The sequence below is a fragment of the Equus przewalskii genome, chromosome 7, assembly GCF_037783145.1.
Source record: "Equus przewalskii isolate Varuska chromosome 7, EquPr2, whole genome shotgun sequence".
Taxonomy (NCBI): Eukaryota; Metazoa; Chordata; class Mammalia; order Perissodactyla; family Equidae; genus Equus; species Equus przewalskii.
Window position 1 is genome coordinate 12,251,748 of NC_091837.1, and position 19,949 is coordinate 12,271,696.

The 19,949-nt window shown below is 49.3% G+C and overlaps 1 protein-coding gene and 1 long non-coding RNA gene across 7 annotated transcripts; one reads left to right on the top strand and one right to left on the bottom strand.

Annotated features, from left to right (window-relative positions):
• Nucleotides 1-1,312: 1,312 nt before the first annotated feature.
• LOC139084437 (uncharacterized) lies at nt 1,313-18,345 on the top strand. Its single transcript, XR_011541797.1, has 2 exons — nt 1,313-1,528; nt 17,554-18,345. It is a non-coding gene; the product is annotated as an uncharacterized lncRNA (long non-coding RNA).
• Nucleotides 3,178-18,770, bottom strand: LOC103545454 (cationic amino acid transporter 4-like). Of its 6 annotated transcripts, none has more exons than XM_070626991.1 (8): nt 18,611-18,747; nt 16,627-16,705; nt 11,487-11,518; nt 9,146-9,244; nt 5,198-6,219; nt 4,140-4,732; nt 3,774-3,882; nt 3,178-3,673 (listed from the first exon to the last, which is right to left on the bottom strand). In XM_070626991.1, exons 5-8 carry the CDS (start codon nt 6,177-6,179, stop codon nt 3,561-3,563), a joined length of 1,797 nt encoding a protein of 598 aa, XP_070483092.1. In that variant the 5' UTR covers nt 6,180-6,219; nt 9,146-9,244; nt 11,487-11,518; nt 16,627-16,705; nt 18,611-18,747; the 3' UTR covers nt 3,178-3,560. The 6 variants fall into 6 exon arrangements, 5 of the variants coding, with proteins under 5 accessions (XP_070483092.1, XP_070483091.1, XP_070483089.1 ...); XM_070626990.1 differs by having other exon boundaries at nt 9,146-9,383; XR_011541789.1 differs by lacking the exon at nt 16,627-16,705 and having other exon boundaries at nt 3,774-3,974; nt 9,146-9,383; nt 18,611-18,770.
• Nucleotides 18,771-19,949: the final 1,179 nt, after the last annotated feature.

The following is a 19,949-nucleotide window of genomic DNA, read 5'->3' on the forward strand; positions in this document are numbered from 1 at the left end:
TCCGAGCAGAGGGAACATGGGGACCCCTCACCGAGCCCCTCCTCCACTCCACCCTGCCTCCAGCATCTCCCTCCACACCACAGGGGGCTTCTTTTTTACTTTTCCCTGAATATTTTATCTAAAAAATTGTGAAAATCTGTAGTAAACTTCAAAGATTAGTACCGTGAAAACCCATATAGCCTTCATGTGGGTTCACTACATTTGTTCTTTTTTTTTTTTTTTTTCTTTTTTTACCATTTTGCCCCATCTGCTTTCTCCATCCCTCTCTAGAGGGAGCGGATATGTTCAGATTTCACAGGAAACCTTTGGAGAGTAATTGGCAGATATTCAGACACTGACTCCTCTCAATGCTGTCATGAGAATGAGGACTGTCCCCAGGTGACTGCTGTCCTCTTGTCACACTCCAGAAATCTAACAGTGGCAGATCTAATATTTATATTGCCCCAGCTGTGCCAATAATAGTTGTACATCTTTTGTTTTCTGACCCAGGATGCACTCAAGGATCTTGCGTTGCATGCAATGTCATATCTGAGGCTCCTAGCAGACCCCTCATCCTTCTGTCCCCGCATGTCACCTCAACACCCTCACACATATGTACACACAGCCCCCAGGCCTGGAGGTGACGCCCCTTGACACTGCTCGCTGGGCCAGGCCTGGCCTGGCTTCGCTGACCTCCCCAGCCCTTCAGGACCATATAGGGCTGGATCTACCCACTCCTCGCCCCCTCCCCTCTGTGCTTTCCCCGCCCTATGTCTCTGCCTTGAACTCCTTCCTGATGCCTGGAAAACCAGCCTGACAGTCTCCTGGCAGGAAGCCCCTGGTTCCCAGGGGAGTGAGTCCCCTCTCTGGACCCCACAGCCCAGGCCTACACCCACCTCCCTCCACCCCACTGACAGTGTCTGTTTAGGGACCCTTCTGTCCCCGTCTCCTCAGCAGGCAGAGAGCATCTGAGAGGCAGGTCCCAGCTTGCTTGTCCCCTGTGTCCTCAGCAATGACACAGGGCTGAGACCCAGGACTAGGCTGGGGGTGGATGGAGTCAATGGATGAGTAAGATGAGGCCTGTGAGGGCCAGGCCAGCCCAGGAGTGGGCAGAGCAGGCCACGAGACTCTCCTGCCCCCAGGACAGCCACTCACTGGGGGGAGGCCTCAGACGTGGAGCCCCAGAGTCTGCTCCAGCTCTCTGGGGTCTGCTTCAACACCCTCCTCACTGAGGAGGGAGGGGCCAGGTCAGGGTGGGTGGAGGCAGACAGGGGTGAGGGATAGGAGGCGGTAACAGCCACAGCCAAAGCGGCTCAGCCCAGGCCTCTCAGGCAGGAAGTTTGGGTCTGTGCTGCCAAACTCCAAGGCAGGGGAGAAAGAAGCCTGACAGAAGGAGCTGTCTCAGCTGCTCTGGTGCTGGGTTCCGAGGGCAGGTCCCCTCCCAGCTCCGGGTCTCATCCATGGAATGAGTGCAGTGGGCAGATGATCCGACCTCCTGGGACCCCAGGCAAGGGTACAGGCACCTCTTGGGCCCATAACCACTCAGTTTGTGAGTACCAGCCCCATCCTGGTGGAGCCCTTGGGCTGTTAGGGGCTGGGGTGGGGAGGAAGGTTGACGGGCTGAGTTGGTGGGCATTGGGATCCTTTGGGACCTTCTACCTGTCTCCTTGGTGACCCCCAGCCCAGCACCCTGCTCACTGCACTTCAGGGAGCCATTGGATGGGGAGGCTGTATATCTGGACACATATGTCACTGCTGCCCAAGGTCACACCTGAGAATGTGTCTGGCCAGCTGCCCACCATAACCTAAGGGAACTGCACGAGGACCATGCTCTGACTAAGACCCCAGATGCAGCCCAGGGGCTGGAGAGAATGTCCTTAACAGAGCACATGGAAGTCCCAGCAGGCTGGCCTGGTTGTGGCTCTGGCATCCTCCTGGGGGTCTGAGTCCTGTCTGCTGGAGAATTTCCCCATGTCCCGGGCCCACAGGCAGGAGGGGAGGCACGGGGGCTGCAGGAATCCAGCCCTCTCTTGGTCCCAGGGAGGGGCAGAGATTTGGGGTACCCACCCCAGGGAGACAAGGGGCTGCCTTCTCAGGGGTCCCTGGTGACTAGGTCATGCTGGCAGCTTGCTGGTGGAGTGACATGGGCCAGGTTGGGGAGGGCCAGGGCTGGAGCTCAGGCTGAGCAGCATCTGGAATCATCTGGAACCTGGAGCCTCAGCCAAGCCTTGGGGTCCCTTCTGCCCCTCAATCTCCAGAGCAGTGTCCATGAGAGATGGTTCAGAAGGGCTAGCATGAGAGAACACTGCCCTGAGGCCTGGTTATTGGAGCGGGGTCACGTGTCCCTGGTTGTCCTTGGGGCCCAGAGAAGGCTGATGTCAAGGCAGTAGAGAGTTGAGAAGTAAAGCTGCCAGAGCCAGTAGCTTCCTGTGTGGCCCTCACAGGCGGGAACGGGGTGGTGGAAGTGTCTATGGTAGATGTGGCATTGCTTTCGACAGACCAGTGGGGGTGGAAGGTGAGCCTAGGGACCCCGAGGATGGGGCCCCACAGCCACCAAGTGGGGTCCAGGCGCTTGTGCACCCACCTGTACGCGTGTGTCCCATCCTGAGCCGTTATCCCAAGGCCCTGAGGGGTCGGCAGGGAGAGAGGCAGCTGGAGCTGTGGGCCCTGAGCTTGGAAACAGCTGTTGCCTCAGTCTGCACGTGGGTGTGTACCCCCAGGGGAGCCGTGTGGGCCTGTGCCTGAGTGACACATGTACCTGGGCAGGTGGGCCTCCACATCCCAGGGCCTCAGGCACATTCCCTGCTGTCAAGGAGCCCTGGGAAACTGAGGAAAACTAGGAACTTCACTGCCCTTTCTAGGTGGCCTTCTTGGGCTCCAGGTTCTGCTCTCTGGATCCGCCCCCAAGGGGCCATGTGGGATGCCTGAGAGGGAGCCTGGGCCCACCCTGTCAGGGAGCCCTCTGTGGCTGATGTGTGTTGGAGTATGTGTAGGTACCCTCTGAGCTGGCATGAGGGCAGGCCTGAGGGTAGGACCCCTGGACCCAGGCCAGGCCATTTCCCTGACTCAGGGCTGTCCCAGGGCTCGTGCCTCCCCATTACAGAACCTCGGCATCTTCGCTGTGGATTAGGGACAATCGTCTGGTTCCTGGGAGCAGGTGAGGACTCAGTGCCACAAAGAACACCACAGTGGACACGATGGCAGGCCACGGGGGTGACTGAGCAGTTATTATTGTGGATCCCTGGGGCTGCGGGCCTCTTCCCTGCCCGCCCTGCTCCACGTGCCCAGGTAGCTGGAGTTGGTCGTAAACTGGAAGGTGCTGGGCAGAGTCCACCACAGCAGCTCCGGCCACGGCCCACTCCCAAAGACTCGGAGTTCGATCCCTGGGCTAAGGTCTGAGGTCCTGAGGACCCCTTGGCATGGACAGGACTGCAAACCCAAGCTGTTCTGGATAAAAGGAGCTGCCAGCCCCTCTGTCCCCATGAGGAGGTGCAGGAGGGCAGGCAGGCCCCCAGCGGTCCTCATGGACTGGTGGGCTGCTCCGTGTGGCCGGGCTACTGGGCCGGGGCCTGGCTGAGGGGCTATAAGCCCTGCTCCGTCTCCTCCAGGCTGCTGTGTGTGACAGTCAACCCCGGCAGCTCCTGCTGGTTCTCCTTGCTGTGCCAGATGCCATAGCCAAAATACACCACGAGTCCTGTAAGGATGGCACAAGCCTGAGGGGCAGGTCCCAGCCCAGCTTCCCTGCTTGCTTCCTCCTGCAGTCCACCCAGGGTCCCAGCCTGGCCCCCACTCACCAATCAGCAGCCAGATGGACAAGCGCAACCAGGACAGGTAGCTCAGCTGCAGCATGAGGAAGACGTTGAGGAGGATGCTCAGGGCTGGAGTCAGGGGCACCATGGGAACCTGAGGGGCAAGGGCAGGGCTGCTGGGCTGCAGGGAAAGGCTGCTGGCCTGGGGCCTGATTTCTCGGGAGTCCACGGAGCCTTTCTCCGCCTCTGCGGATTCTGGAATCAAGGGCCCGCTTGCCATGCAGAAAGACGGGGATGGGGTACTGGACTCCCCTGGCCCGTGAGCCCTGGTGCATCCTGCCACAGCAGAGGAGGAAGGGGCGAAGGGAGCTGGCTGGGCTGAGAGTGAGGGGTGCTGGCTGGAGGAAGTACCTGAAAGGTGTCCTGCCGGCGCTGTTGCTGGTGGGCCCCCAGGACGAGGAGACTGAGCAGAAACACGACGGAGCTGAGCAGGAGCAGCAGGGTGTAGCCCCAGGGAGGGAGGTGCAGGGCCGAGTCTCCAAAGACCAGCACGCAGTCCAGAGTGATGGCTGAGACCACCAGGACACGGAGAGCCCAAGCCACGGCAGCTCCAAGTCTGTACCCAGCCAGGAAGCCGAAGTAGTGTCTCAGGGCTGGTCGCAGCTCTCCGGGCTCAGGGGCTGAAGCCTGCTCACTGCCCACAGTGCTGGCTGGGCCCAGGGAACTGGCTGGAGGGGACTTTCGGAAGCGTAGCATGATAATGCCGGTGGCCATATAGGTAAAGGTCAGCAGTATGCCAATGGACAGGAACTGGACCAGTGTCTGGAGGTCCAGAAGCAGCGCCAGGAAAGCCATGAGGACCCCAAACACCAGGATGTTCACCAATGGCACCTGTGTCTGAGGGTGCATGTGGGCAAACACGTGGAACATGAGCCCGTCGATGGCCATGGCATAGACCATGTATGGCACGAAAAAGAGGAGGTTGAACAGCACACTGGTTATAGCTGTGGCAGAGGGTGGGAGACTGGTCAGCATGGTTGAGAGGCCCACCAGGGGTCACTGTTGGGGTTCAGGGCATGGGTGGCCCCTTGGGAACATGGACTTGCGTTTGGTCTCTCAGAGTGAGCCTGAGTGTATGTGGGGTGCTGAACTGTTCCCCCTCACCACCCAGGAATGGGACAGCCCAGTTTAGGTGACAGACTGTCTGGAGAATCTGATGAGGCCTGAGACTCATTGCCAGGAAAGGACCTGGCAGCACATGCCCAGAACTGACATTCTGTGTACAATTGGGTGAAGCAGTGAGTAGGTCCCTCCCAAGAAGCCTTGGTGGAGAGTTTAATCATTAGCACCTTCCTGGGCCCAGGATGCAACTGGGAACATGGGCCCAGATGGAGATGTGTTCCCTGGGAGGCTTAGGACAGGGCCCCACCACCTTGTCCCCTCCCCACTTGCTCAGAAGAGCCCCTTACCACAGATTGCACCAGCTGCCACGATGAAGCCCGCCCAGCTGTAGCCACGCTGGTAGAAGGCATCAGCTAGCGCCGAGTCAGGGTCCAGACTGTGCCAGGGCACCAAGAGGGTGAGCACGGCAGAGACAAGGATGTAGGCACTGGCCACCAGGCCAACTGAGATGGTGATGGCCATAGGCACAGCTCGCTTGGGGTTCTGAGCCTCATTACCGGAGGCAGTGATGGAACCTAAGCCCAAGAAGGCGTAGAAGCAGGTGGCGGCCCCGTCCATGATGCCGGAGAAACCGAAGGGCGCAAAGCCACCCTCCTCAGCACTCCAGTTGTCCGGGCGGGCCAGGACAAACCCCAGGATGATGATGAAGAGGACGATGACTAGGCTGATGGCAGAGAACAAGCGGTTGAGCCAGGAAGAGACGCGCACTCCACAGGAGATGAATGTGGAGATTAAAAGTATGATGCCAGCAGCCAGGAAGTCTGGGTACTGAGCCAGGAAGGGCACCTGCCAGACGCCCACATGGGCCACAGTGAAGCTGCGGATACGGTGGCTGAAGATGGCATCCAGGTTGCTGCTCCAGACATGGGCCGCAGCAGTGCCTACAATCAGGCACTCAAAGAGCATGATCCAGCCAACGAGGAAGGCCCACAGCTCACCCAGGGATATGTAGGTGAACAGGTAGGCAGAGCCCCTGCGGGGCACATGTGCTGCCAACTCTGCATAGCATAGGGCTCCCATCAGGAAGGCCACGGCAGCCACGCTGAAGGACACGACCACCGCAGGGCCAGCTATTCCTTTGGCCACACTGCCCATGAGCATGAAGAGGCCGAAGCCCATCATGCCACCCACACCCAGCAGGGTCAGGTCCAGCGTGGTCAGGTGGCCCTGCTGCGATGTCTCCGTGGTTGACTCCTTCAGTGTCTTCAGCCGGTTCAACTTCTGGCAGAACTGTGCCAGGCTGGTGGTGCTGGGCAGTCCCCAGGCCATGGTGGGTGGCTGAGAGGAGCACCAAACCAGATGCTGGCACCTAGGAGGTTGAGAGGGGAGTAACAGGCTGCCCAACCAGGTCCTGAGCAGCCTTCAGTCCATGCTCTGACCCTGCACTGGGGACCCCAGCCTGGAACCACTGGCTAGTTGGAGGGCTGGGATGAGGCAGGGTGAGGGCCTGCCAGCAGGGTGGGCAGGAGGTCACAGGGAAGCATGAGGATCTCTTCAGCCTGCCTGCATGGCAAGGGACTGGGTGTTTGGGAGAGGCCCTGAGGGTGAGGAGGGGGCAGCCCCAGGGAGCCCCGCTAGGAATTGCTCCAGTTCTCTGGGATCCCAGAGGAGGGTGGAACCCCAAGGTTTCCCAGGAGCTGAACCAGGCCACCAGGACCTGGAACAGGAGCAACTCAGTGGCCCTGGGCTATGCCCAGGCAGCCACCCGGCTTCAGACAGCTGTGTTCATGCCCCCATCCCCCTCCCTGCTGGGTTGCTGTTATCAGTTCACCCTGCTGCGAATGGGGGTCACCCTGGGCCCTGTGCCTAATGCCAAGACGCTGCGTCCCCACCCTGCACCTTGAAATGCTGCTGCCTCACCAGTGCCAGAACCACTTTCACTGCACCCCTGTCCCCAGGTACCCTAGCCTTCATGTCCTCTCTGGCTTGAGTCCAACCACACAGGACTTGCTATGACTTACCTGCTGTCTCTGCTGCTGCCACCCTGCACGCAGGGCCCACCCTAAACCCTGGGCACCAGATCCAGCACTTGGCCCTACCTTGCGGTCCAACACACATTCAGCCCACCCTACCCATACCTCGGACGGTCAATACCAGACTCCCAGGATCTACGGAAGCCCCATTACTGTTCCTGGTTCAAAGATGAGGAAGCCCAGACCACCAGGTAACTGACTAGCCCAGGTCACCAAGGTGGCCTTGGGAGGTTGGTGGAGGTTAAGGTCCAGGTCTGGGGGGTATCTGGAGCCCACTTGCTTTCATGGCCGCTGACACCCTTCATGATCCCTCATCCCAACACATGGACTCCACCAGCTGGGTACCATCAAGGCTCCCTCAACACTGGGAAGAGTGGAGGCTGTGGGAAGCAGGCAGGATGCTGGTAAGATGAGGGTATGAATCTGGCTGAGAGGCCCTGGGCAGTCCCTGATCTCTGGGAACAATGGGATGGCAGTAAGCCACCCTCATCCATTTCTGAGAGAGTGCCAGGCTTTGGGGACTGTTCTGTGAATTGGCAGGACTCATGCTGGCTGTTCTGAGCTTCTAGCTTCAGACAATGTCCTGACAGGAGGCAAGCAGACTCCTGGGGATGACCTCCAGCTTGGGGCACCCCTAGGGCCCCTCAGACACCAATGGCAGCTCCACCAGCCCAGGAGCACCTGTCAAGCCTGGGGGACCCTAACGGCAGCTCCCAACTTGCGGATATCCCTGAGAAGTATTGTGGACTGAGCATCTACTCCATGCCAGTCCTCACATCACGTGAGGACATGTCTCATCACGTGACCATCACGACCCCCCTCAGGCTGATTTATTCCTGGGGCTGAGGGGTCTTTGTCCTTCTGCTCTCCCCAATTCTTTGAAAGTGGAAAGGTTGGTGTGATAGCATGTAAACTTGTTTACAGCAAAATGATGAAAATCCTTCCAACTGAAGAAAAACCAAAACAGATATCCTTTCCCCAAGAACTCTCTCCATGTTGTCAGGTTTCTATGTGGTTTGTGGAATAGGACTTTAAGGGCACCTGCAGGCTGTCTGGCTCAGTGGGCTGGTGACAGGAAGGTGCGATCCCAGACATGATGGTGCCAATTAGAACACTCTGCCTTAGCCCACCCCCTTGCTCCCCTCTGATATTTGGCTGACATCGTCTCAAGGAACTTCTCAGATGGGCTCCCACTGCCTGCAGGGATGACATCTCCTGTAGCTCGCTCTGGTTCCTCACACACACAAGATGTTCCTTGTTCTGAAACGCCTCCACAAAAATCCAGAAAAATCCATTTCCAACCAAGAAGTTTGGACAGTTTTATAACAGAAGCTCTGCCAGGGTCTTGCTGATGACAATCTGAGAGCTGGTGTGCAGGCTTTCAGAGCACTGACTTTATCTACCCAGAGAGGGGCTCTCACCACACCCCCTTCACAAGCACCAACATCCAAAGAATATTCGTGGCCAAGCATGGTTGATGCAATAAACTGTCAACTTCCAGGGATATGGCTGGGCCAACGGCTGGACCCCGCTGAGCAAGGTAGTTACACAGACCAACACCATGAAGGGAAAGCACCAAAAAATACAAGAAGAAGAGAGAACACTTCCCACCTCATCCTACAAAGCCAGCATCACCCTGACACCAAAACCCAACAATGACATCACAAGGGAAGAAATCGGCAGATCAACATCTTTTATGAATATAGGGGCAGAATTGCTCAACTGAATACCAGCAAATCAAAGCCAGTGACATATAAAGAGGACCAAGCAGGATTTACCCCAGGAATGCAAGATTGATTTAGCATCTGAAAATCAATCAATGCAGTATGCCATACTAACAGCATAAAGGACAAAAATGACAGGATCACCTCAACAGACACAGAAAAAAACAGTCAGCAAACCTGGAGTAGAAGGGACTGCCCTCAAACTGATGAAGACCATCTACGAAAACCCTCGGCTGCTGTGCTCAGTGGTGAGAGACTGAAAGCTTTCCCTCTGATTGGGACCAACCTTGGGATGTCCTCTCACCACTTGTCCTCAACATTTCACTGGAGGCTCTGGCCATGGCAATTAGGTGAGAGCATGAAATCAAAGGAATCCAGATTGGAAAGGAAGAAGTATGACTATCTCTAGCACAGATGACACGATCTTATGGAGAGAAAATCCCAAGGAATCGACACAAAAAATATCCACACAAAATAAAAGTTCAGGAAAGGTGCAGGATATAAGATCAATACACAGAAATAAATTTTAGGGCCTCACCCAGTGGCGTAGTGGTTAGGTTCACGCACTCTGCTTCTGCGGCCAATGGTTCGCAGGTTAGGATCCCGGTGAGGATATAGCACTGCTCATCGAGCCACGCTGTGGCAGTGTCCCACATAAAACAGAGGAAGATTGGTGCAGGTGTTAGCTCAGGGCCGATCTTCCTCACACACACACAAAATCAATTGTATTTCTAAAGACTAGCAATGAACTATAGAAATAAAGAAAACAATTCTGCCTGCAAAGGATCAAAAAGAATAAGTTCATGTATAAACAAACAGAATAAATTTAACAAAAGAAATGCAAAACTTGTACACTGAAAACTAGTAAACATCATTGAAAAAATTAAACAAGATCTAAATAAGTGGAAACACATCCCACATTCATGTACTGGAAAACTTAACATTGTCAAGATGGCAATACTCTCCAAATCGGTCAGCAGATTCAGTGCAATCCCTGTCACAATCCCAAGTGCCTATTTTGCAGAAATTATCAAGCTCATCCTAAAATTCATGTGCAGACTCAAGGGACCCTGAATAGCCCAAACAATTTTGACAAAGAACAAGTTGGAGGACTTATGCTTCTGATTTCTAAACTCACTACAAAGCTATAGTAGTCAGGACAGTGTGTTACTGACATAAGGACAGACATATAGATCAATGGAATAGAACTGAGAGTCCAAAACTATGGGCAATTAATTTTTAAAAATTTATTGCCAATTTAAATTTATGGCCAGTTGATTTTTTGTTTAAAAACAGACTTTATTTTTAAGGGCAGTTTTAGGTTCACAAGAAAATTGAGCAGAAGCTAGAGTTCCCATATACCCCAGCCCCTGCACAGGCATAGCCTCCCCCACTATTAATGTCCCCCAGAAGATTGGTACATTTGTTATAATTTATGAGCCTACATTGACACCTCACCTAAAGCCCATAGTTTCCATTGGGGCTCACTCTTGGTGTTGTACATTCCATGGGTTTTGACAAATGTATAGTGACATGTGTACACTATTAGGGTAAGCCCTAAAAATCCTCTGTGCTTCACTTACTCATCCCTCCCTCCCCACTAACCTCTTGGAACCACTGATCTTTTTCCATCTCCACAGTTTTGCCTTTCCAGAACATCATAGTTGGAATTGAATCAGACAGTATGTAGCCTTTTCAGATTGGCCTTTTTCACTTAGGATTATGCATTTAAGGTTGTCTTATGTCTACTCATGGCTTGATAGCTCATTTCTTTTTATTTTTAACCTTTTATTTATTTTTCTATACTTTTTTTTTTTTTTTTTGGTGAGGAAGTTTGGCCCTGAGCTAACATCTGTTGCCAATCTTCCTCTTTTTGCATGAGGAAGATTGTTGCTGAGCTAACATCTGTACCAGTCTTCCTCTATTTTGTATGTGGAATGCTACCACAGCATGGCTTGATGAGTGCCCGTTATCCAAACCCATGAACTCCAGGCCACAGAAGTGGAGTGTGCAAACTTAACCACTAAGTCACCCAGTTGGCCTTAAATCATTTCTTTTTAGTGCTGAGCAAAATTCTTGTCTGGATGGACCACAGTTTATTTATCCATTCACCTACTGAAGGACATCTTGGTTGCTTCCACGTTTTGGCAATAATGCATAAAGCTGCTGTAAACATCCATGTGTGGGTTTTTGTGTGGACATAAGTTTTCAACTCATTTGGGTAAATACCAAGGGGTGTGGTTGTTGAAACATATGGTAAAAGTATGTTTAGTTTTGTAAGAAACTGCAAAGTGTCTTCCAAAATGGCTGTGCCATATTGCATTCCCACCAGCACTGAATGAGCATTCCTGTTGCTCAGCATCCTCAGCAATATTTGGTGTTGTCAGTGTTTTGGACTTTTGCCATTCCAACGGGTGTGGAGTGGTGTCTCAGTGCTGTTTTAGTTTGCAATTCCCTAATCACGTATGATGTGAGGCATCTTTTCATAGGCTTATTTGCCAACTCAATGTCTTCTTTGGTGAGGTGTCTGTTCAGATCTTTTGCCCATTTTTAATTGAGTTCTTTGTTCTCTTACTGTTGTTTTTTAAGAGTTCTTTGAATATTTTGGATAACAATCCTTTGTCAGATACGTCTTTACAAATATTTTTTCCCAGTCTATACCTGTCTTCCCGTTCTCTTGATGGCCAATTAATTTTTGACAAAAAGTTCCAAAACAACTCAGTGAGGGAAACAATAGTCTTCAGCACACTGTGCTTTGCAACACCTGGATATCCACACACAAATGAATGAAGTCAGACTCCTACCTCACAACACTCACAAAAATTACTTCAAAATAGATCAGAGAGCTAGATCTCATAAGCGAAAGTATACAGACATACCTTGAAGATATTGCGGGTTCAGTTCCTTGCCACTGCAATAAAATGAATGTCAAATAAAGTGAGTCAGATGAATTTTTTGTGCATATAAGTTATGTTTAAACTATAGTGTACTCTATTAAGTGTGCAATAGCATTTTAACTAAAAAACCTGTACATACATTAATTAAAAAATACTTTATTGCTAAAAAATGCTAACCATCATCTAAGCCTTCAGCAAGTTGTAATCTTTTTACTGGGGGAGGGTCTTGCTTCGTTGATGGCTGCTGATTGAGCAGGTTGGTGATTGCTGAAGGCTGGGGTGGCTGTGACAATTTATTAAAACAAGACAACAATGAAGTTTGCCACATTGATGGACTCTTCCTTTCCCCATTTCTCTGGAGCCTGCGATGCTGTTTGATAGCATTTTACCCTCTACTGCACCACTTCTTTCAAAATTGCTGTCAGTCCTCTTAAATCCTGCCACTGCTTTATCAACTAAGTTTATATAATATTCTAAATCCTTTGGTGTCATTTCAACAGTCTTCCCAGCATCTTCACCAGGAGTACTTTCCATCTGAAAAAGTCACTTTCTGTGCTCATCCATAAGAAGCAAACCCTCATCCATTAAAGTTTAATCATGGCATTGCAGCAATTCAGCCACCTCTTCAGGTTCCACTTTTAATTCTAGTTCTCTTGCCATTTCCACCACATCTGCAGTTAATTGTCCACTGAAGTCTTGAACCCCTGAAAGTCATCCATGAGAGTCAGAATCAAATTCTTCCAAACTCCTCTTAATGTTGATGTTTTGACTCCTATTCAAGCTGTTGGAGTCTCTGGGCCGCCTGTTTCATGGTCCATATCTCAGCCCACTCCAACATCTTTAGGCCCTGCTTTACACTTATCATGCCTTTCTAGTCTCCCACTGTTCACCAGCAAACCTTTTTGGCAAAGATTTATGGAAATTTAATGCCACTAGAAACTGTAATGAGAAAGGCATTTTTATCTCCCTGACCTCAGACCACACTCCAAGTCTCCTACTTTCCTGGCTAGAAACTCATCCTGATTTAAATTCTTCTGAAGAGCATGAGTCTTTAAAAGATGTCCCCATTAGTCTTTGAGCTACATATGCAAATGAAGTAGGACTGTTAATCAGTGCAGAACCCATGCACATTACTTGGAAAAAGAAAGAACCATGTCCATCAGTAGCCCAATACCCGCTCTCTAGAGAAGAAGAGTGAGGAATTGAATCTATAACAGACTCCCTTTTGCACAGAGTGTACTAGATTTTACTTCCTTACCCTGTAATACTCCAATCCTGCCAGTGGAAAGAGAAGGCAAGTTTGAATCAGATGGGAACCAAATCTATAGATTTGTACAAGACCTCAGAGCCATAAAGTCTTTTGTAATTCCTCAGCATCATTTGTCCCTGATCCAGCTGTCATCCTGACTTCAGTCCCTGTTGATGCAGCCTGGGTGACAGCAGATGACCCTTGCTCAGCTTTCTTTCCAATCCCTTTGCACCCTGACTCACAAGTTCTTTTTGCGTTTACATTGAAAGAGAAGCAATTCACATGGACTCACCTACCTCAGGGATACTGTGAGTCCCTCTCAATATGTTCCCAAATCCTTACAGCTGACTTGGATTCTGTAGCCTTTACTCAAGGCTCCACTCCTGTTCACTATGTGGATGATCTTCTGCTGTGTAATCAAACTAAACATGGAGCTCTTACAGCCCCCTCATTCTCCTGAAGGCACGAGCTGCTCGAGGCCATAAAGCCTCCAGATTGAAACTTCAGTGAGTGAAAATGACTGGTACCCCCTGGACATGAGATATCTCAAGGCATTCAAAAGCTCCCCCCAAACACCTTGACTCCATTATGTTCATCCCTCTCCCCCTAAGAAGAAATAACTACGTAAACGTCTAGGGGCAGCTGGTTACAGCCCCAGTGGATTCCTGTTTCTGTAGCCCTTGCTAACCCTCTGGATGCTCTTCTCCAAGATATCACCCCATTTGGCACACAGAGCCTATTTCCCGGCCTTCAGAGCTATTAAACTCCTCTGAAGCCTTAAACTTAGCTTTTTCTACACTTCCTGGCTCTCGGCTTACCTACTTTCGACAAACCTTTTCATCTATACTGCCATGAAAATAGTGGAATTGATGCAGGCATTCTAGAACAGTCTTTTGCCTCTCAGATATGTCTTACAACATATTGCTCATGCCAACTACACCCTGTGGCATCAGGTACGCCCCATTGCTTATGTGTGGTGGCCACAGCTGCCACCTTGATTGACAAAGCCAGTACTCTAATATTAAGTCCTCCCCTTCCTCTCTCTGTTCCCCATTCTGTGTCTGCTATTTTGCACGTTCATAGACACAGCACCTCTCTACAGGGCCACAGACCACCCATGAGGAGGCTCTTTTAACTAACCCTTCCATCATCTTACATCCTTGTAACACTGTGAATCCAGCCACCTTATTACCCCTCCCTGGTGATGGAGAGCCCCACTCCATTCCACATGATTGCCCTCCAACATAGAAATGGTTTCAGATCTATGAGAGGATTTCTCGGACATCCCTTTAGACAGTCTTACTTTAAACTTACTTCTGTTTTGTGATGGCTCCTGTTAAAGGAATTTCTGGGGAAACATAATAACTGGCTATGCCACAGGTTCCCCACACGAAATGCTAGAAGCTTATTCTTTGCCCACTGTGAAATCAGCCCAAGTTGCTGAACTCATAGCTCTTACTAGAGCCTGCGCACGAGAAAAGGGGAAACTGCCACTCTTTACACTGACACCAGATGTGCTTTTTGAGTCTGCCATGCCGTTGGCACAATTTGGAAATCCCGTGGATTCTTCACTTCTGCAGGAACTCCTATTGCGAATGGTGGCTTCATTGCTCCACTATTATGAGCTATTAGCCTCTTTTCTCAAATTGTCATTGTTCCTTGTTCAGCCCACACTCAGGAGACTGATGTCATATCTTTGGGAAATGACAGGCTGGCAGAACTGCTAAATACGCAACCCACCATGGACCCCCTTGTCCTTTCTCCACCAAATTTTTAAAACTGTCTTCATCCCTGACTGATGTTATTAACTATCAGGCAAATGTCCCACAATCCGAAAAAGACCATAGGATACAACATGGCACCAAACAATGATCAGATGGGTTAGACACTGGGCCAAAGGACTTCCTGTAGCTCCTTTTCCTTTGACTTTTTGGCTTGTACTTATCTCCCAGCAAATGGGACGTATGTGCAGACGGGGGATAGTTAAGGAACTAAAAGATAATTGGTTTTCCCTGTCATCCACAAAATTTCTAACACAATTATTTCCAAGTGCACTATTTGCAAATCTCACCAAGTTTTTGGGAGAAATCAGTGTGACCCAGGAAGTCCTCCCAGGTCCACACTGCCCTTTGCAGCACTGAAAATGGACCTTATAGCCTTGCCCCTAGCTTTAGGCTCTTCTCACTGTTTGGTTATCGTCTGCATGGTTAGGGGATGCATTGAATGCTATCCAACTAGACATGCAGAGGCCACAACTGTGGTAAAGAAATTAACGACTGAAGCTGTTCCTTGTTTTGGACTCCTTTATGGATTGAATCAGACCCAGGAACTCATTTTACAGCAGAGATAAATGACTTGTGTGCAGAAGCTCTGGTGTACTCACTAAAATTTCATACCCCACATCATCCTCAATCATCAGGACAAGTGGAACATAAAAATCTAGACATGAAAAGGACTTTAGGAAAGTTCTGTCAAGAAACTGGACCAAATGGCCATAAGCTCCCAGAATACTCCAAATAGGAGACATGGATTGACTCTTTTTGAAATAGTGTTTAGACGCCTGAGGGCTACTGGCATCTCTAAACCTTCCATTCTTGGATTATGTGAATATTGTGGGGAATTTAGTGAACAAATTTGATGCTATGATTAGCTATAGACAAAAATTAAACAGTATACTTGAAGCACATGGTCCATAGGTAAAAGAAGCATGGCCCTTACCTTCTGAAAAAACTTGCCATCCCTTTGGACCAGGGGATTGGGTGTACATCCAGGTCTTTAGAAGAAAAAGTGCACTGGGAAGGACCCTATGAAGTCCTACTGACCACCTACACTACCATCAAAATAAAGGAAAATCTCCTTGGATCCATGCAAGCCACACCAAAATAGACTCAGGACACGACTCTCAAGGCAGCCAGGAGACAGTACCCACAGGTGACCTTAAACTAAAGATGTCCAGGGCCAATTCTCAGGTCCCAGAAGCAGCTGGCCTCATGAAATAGACAGCTTTTCCCAAAATCATGGATCAAGAAACTTCACTTTCACTTCTTTTCCACCCTTGCTTTTAAAATTCCCCTAAATACATACACACACACACACACACACACACACACACAAACAACCCTTTTCCTATTAACGAACATACATATTCCTTTTCATCATTTATCAGAAAGCTGACTGAGACTGCTGGTCTCTGTCCTCCTCCCCTCTCTAAGTTTCCACTATGGGCTCTTTTCCAATCAGTGTCTTGCTCTTACTAACCCTCCCTTTCTCAATAGGACCAGCACAGACCAAACACCCCCTTATCCCAGTTTACCAAACTCTGGCCATGCTAACTAATCAATCTGACTGTTGGTTATATTGACAGCTGGAGAGCACAAAAGAACCTAAACTAGTCTCTGTTCCTGCTGATGTAAAAACTTGTTGGACTAAGTATAGAAGATGAATGAATGACGGGGTATGGTGTCCACGACAAGGACCTCACTCTACCTCTTCTCCTAGTGAGTCACTTGGGCCCCAGAAAAGCTCTACAGAAGCTCCAAGACTGTTCATTGCCAAGATAAAGACAACAGGTGAAAATATTTCCCTTTGCATTGAAGGTAAACATGACACTGCAGCATTCCTGGGTGGCATACAAGGACAGCATTGCAATCAAACTCTGTGGTTTGATTCCACAGGTGACATCTTCAAACCTCTCAAGGAAATTGTAAGTGACTCTAACACCACTCCCTTTGGCACAAACATTTGCCAAATCACCAAATGTTCTGGATGGTTTACAAGCCACCCTTGTCCAACTTGGGGTATTGCAGGCACCCACATGGTTAAGCTGCCCCCTACCACAAACTACATGTGGGTGGATCCAAACTCTGGACTCACATGGTCAGGCGACAGGACCAGGCTTTATAGCTGCCAAATCACACTGCAGGCCTCCTGTACCAGCTGTTCTGCATCTGTTCTGCTCTCAGATTGACAGGAGCACACGGAAAATGGAGAAGTTTAGGCACTAACAGTACCAGTGGCAAAGCTCATGGAATACTCCAGACCCTGGCAACTATATTTTCAGTTCTAATCTTCTCTGTAAACAACACTGGTCATTTTATTTTATATGGCAACAAAGTGTGGAAAGGGTTCCCACCTATGTGGTCAGGACAGTGTGGACTTGGATACCTGGCCCTTTCTGTCACCAGATACTCCACCCTAAATGCCAGCCAACTTGCAAACTTGGGTTCCTTTGTTTATAAGATTGTGCCACATAAATGCGCTGAGAAATGGAAGAAAATATGCTTGTGCATCACAACTCCAAGTTCTTTTCAGCATCTGTAGTCTTATTGCCCAGCTTTGAAAATTACAAGTTGCAAAAGGCAATCTTGAATCTCTCCATGGTAGCAGATCAAGTGTTCAACACCACCATGCAAACTTTGAAAATACTCCAGTTAGAGATTAACAGCCTAGCCTCTGTGGTCCTATAAAATCAACCTGGTCTGGACACTCTGACTGCCCAGCAAGGAGGAGCTTCTGCAATCATCAGTGAAGAATGTCACTTTTATGTAAATAAACAGGGCAAATAGTATCTAACTTACATAGATCAAAAGAGAACATTCGCATTTTCCATCAGATGAATGAAGCTCACCCATTTTATTGGACTGACTTACTCCTAGGATCGGGATCTGGTTTAATGTGGTGTGAGGAGATGGGCTCCAATCCCTTCCTTTCTGGTTGTTCATCCTCATTCTAATCCATGTTCTTTTCTCCCTTTGCAGATTTCTTACCACTCGGCTACTAACTCATTTTCTCTCTCCACAGTCACCAGCTCAGCTTTCAGTGTTCCTTCCAGGGAACACTCAAAGGAGTGAACTGATGGGTTCATGGCGGGCCACCCCAAGATGTGCCACTCTGGTATGCAGATTATTTTGGACTGAAGACAATCAAGGCTTAGAAGACGCTGGAAGAACTTTTGACCTTCCTCCAAATTTCCTAAAAGAATTCAACATAGAAGGGTCTGTCCTAGAAAAGAACTCTTTTTTTTTTTTTTTTTAAAGATTGGCACCTGAGCTAACATCTGTTGCTAATCTTCCTTTTTTTCTTCTTCTCCCCAAAGCCCCCCCAGAACATAGTTGTATATTCTAGTTGTAGGTCCTTCTGGCTCTGCTATGTGGGATGCCACCTCAGCATGGCTTAATGAGTGGTGATGGGTCCTTGCCCAGGATCTGAAGCTGCAAAACCCTGGGCCCCTAAAGCAGAGTTCTTGAACTTAACCACCTGGATATAGGGTCTGTCCCAGGAAGGAGCTCTTACCATAGACAATTCTGGGTGTGATAGGCAGGAAGTCATCTAGGAAGGGCCATTATTTCAAAAGACTTATTTCTGGTCTCATTGTCTATAGATGGAACAATGCAAACATTTGCTTACCCCATATGAACTCTTTCCGTCTTCCTATAAATCGCCATCTCCCCCTTTGAAGTCTCAGACCTCTAGCTCCCTCTCCTTAGTCCAGAAGGACATATATGCCTCATTTTGCTTGACTGTTTTGAAATTCTTCATGCTTATGTGAATTCCTCATGTAGACATATTAAACCTTGTTTAATTTCCTTGTGCTAACCTGCCTTGTGTCATCTTTAATTCTATGACCTGCCATAAGAATCAGAAGGGGAAATAGGGGTGATTCTTCCTCTTCCCCTGCACCTTCAATTTGTAGAAAATGCAATATTTGCAAAGTGCAACAAAATGAGGTATGCCTGCACGAGGTGCTGTGACTTTGTTAAATTAACATTTGTTAAGTAGAGCCCAGAGGTATTGGATGGTCACTGTCTATTCAACAAAAGACCACAAAGGAATTGAAATAGAGAAGTTTGTTACTCACGGATCCTGGAGAAAGTGCACAGCACAGCCCGAGTGGCCACACCAGGAGGTTAAGGCAGAGTGCAGGCTGAGAGCAGGGCAGGACCTGGGACATAGACCTTTCTTGGAGTCCACAGGCAGAGTGCTTGGGGTCCCCAGGCTAAGGCTGGACTTGTCAATTCAAACCAAAAAGAGGTTTGGTAAGCTTCCTGGAGGTCTTATCTACAGGGCACACAGGGGGAAGGCCCTGGAAGGCGGGGAGAGTGCTTCTCACAAGCGCAGATATGGGAGTCATATCAGGAACTGACATGTATTCTGACTCTGTCAGTGGTTATCTAGGGCGTGCACTCTCAGGAGGGGCTGGTGTCACTTCAAGGCCCCTGCAGGCCACTAGGCCACACAAAATGGATGCTGAGGCAGCAATGCTATGGAGTAGTTTAGCTAAACTCCCAACAGACTCTTAGAAGAAAATGTAGGAGCAAATCTTCATGACCGAGGATTAGGCAATGGTTTCTTTCTTTTTTCTTTCACTTATTTTTTATTTTTATTGAGGTAACATTGGTTTATAACATTATATAGGTTTCAGGTGTACAACATTAGACTTCAACATCTGTCTGTACTACAGTGTGCTCACCACCAAAAGTGTACTTCCCATCCATCACCATATAATTGACCTCTTTTACCCATTTTACCCTCCCACAGTGGTTTCTTTAAATATGACACCAAAAGCTCAAGCAACCTGAGAAATAAAAATGGCAACAATAGAATATATTGGAGTATATGAGGAAGCTATTGGAGTATATGAGGAAGCCATTTGGTGTAAACCTAGTTCGGCCTGACTTCGTTTTTCCAAAAGGGGCTGACATGGTCATTGAGCATACACTGTATATCTGCTCTAAGCATTTGCTACGTCCCAAAGACAAGAACAAATGCCCTTAAGATAAAGGGGCAACTTCCCCCACATTGGCATTTCCTTAAGGATAAGCATCTCTCCCTAGGCGAGGAATTGATTGCTGTGCTCACCTGTGACTAACCAGCTCGAGACAACAGACCTGCTACCCTGCTGTGTCCACTGAGACAGCAGACCTACTACCTGCTGTGTCTATCAATCGTTGTGCCAACAGAGCAGTCTCATGACTACTGTAAAAGGGACACTTCAATCACACGTGAAACATGCTTTCTGAGGGTATCTAACCACTCTGTACACCCCACTTCTTTGGTGCCCTTCCTTCCCTGAGGAAACAAGGCCCTGGGCTATATGGTCCTTACATTTGGCTCAGAATAAACTCACCCCAATTTTCATTTATAGATTGGTTATGGATCATTTGCATCAACATTTCTTGGCGTAGTTGTGGCAGGAT

Bases quoted from the DNA above. Each gene is read 5' to 3' on its own strand.
- LOC103545454 (XM_070626988.1), bottom strand. From the start codon at position 6,179: ATGGCCTGGGGACTGCCCAGCACCACCAGCCTGGCACAGTTCTGCCAG. The intron at 3,883-4,139 runs GTACTTCCTCCA...CTTGCCCCTCAG, and splicing joins GCCGGCAGGACACCTTTCAG to GTTCCCATGGTGCCCCTGAC. The intron at 3,674-3,773 runs GTGAGTGGGGGC...CCATCCTTACAG, and splicing joins GTCCATCTGGCTGCTGATTG to GACTCGTGGTGTATTTTGGC.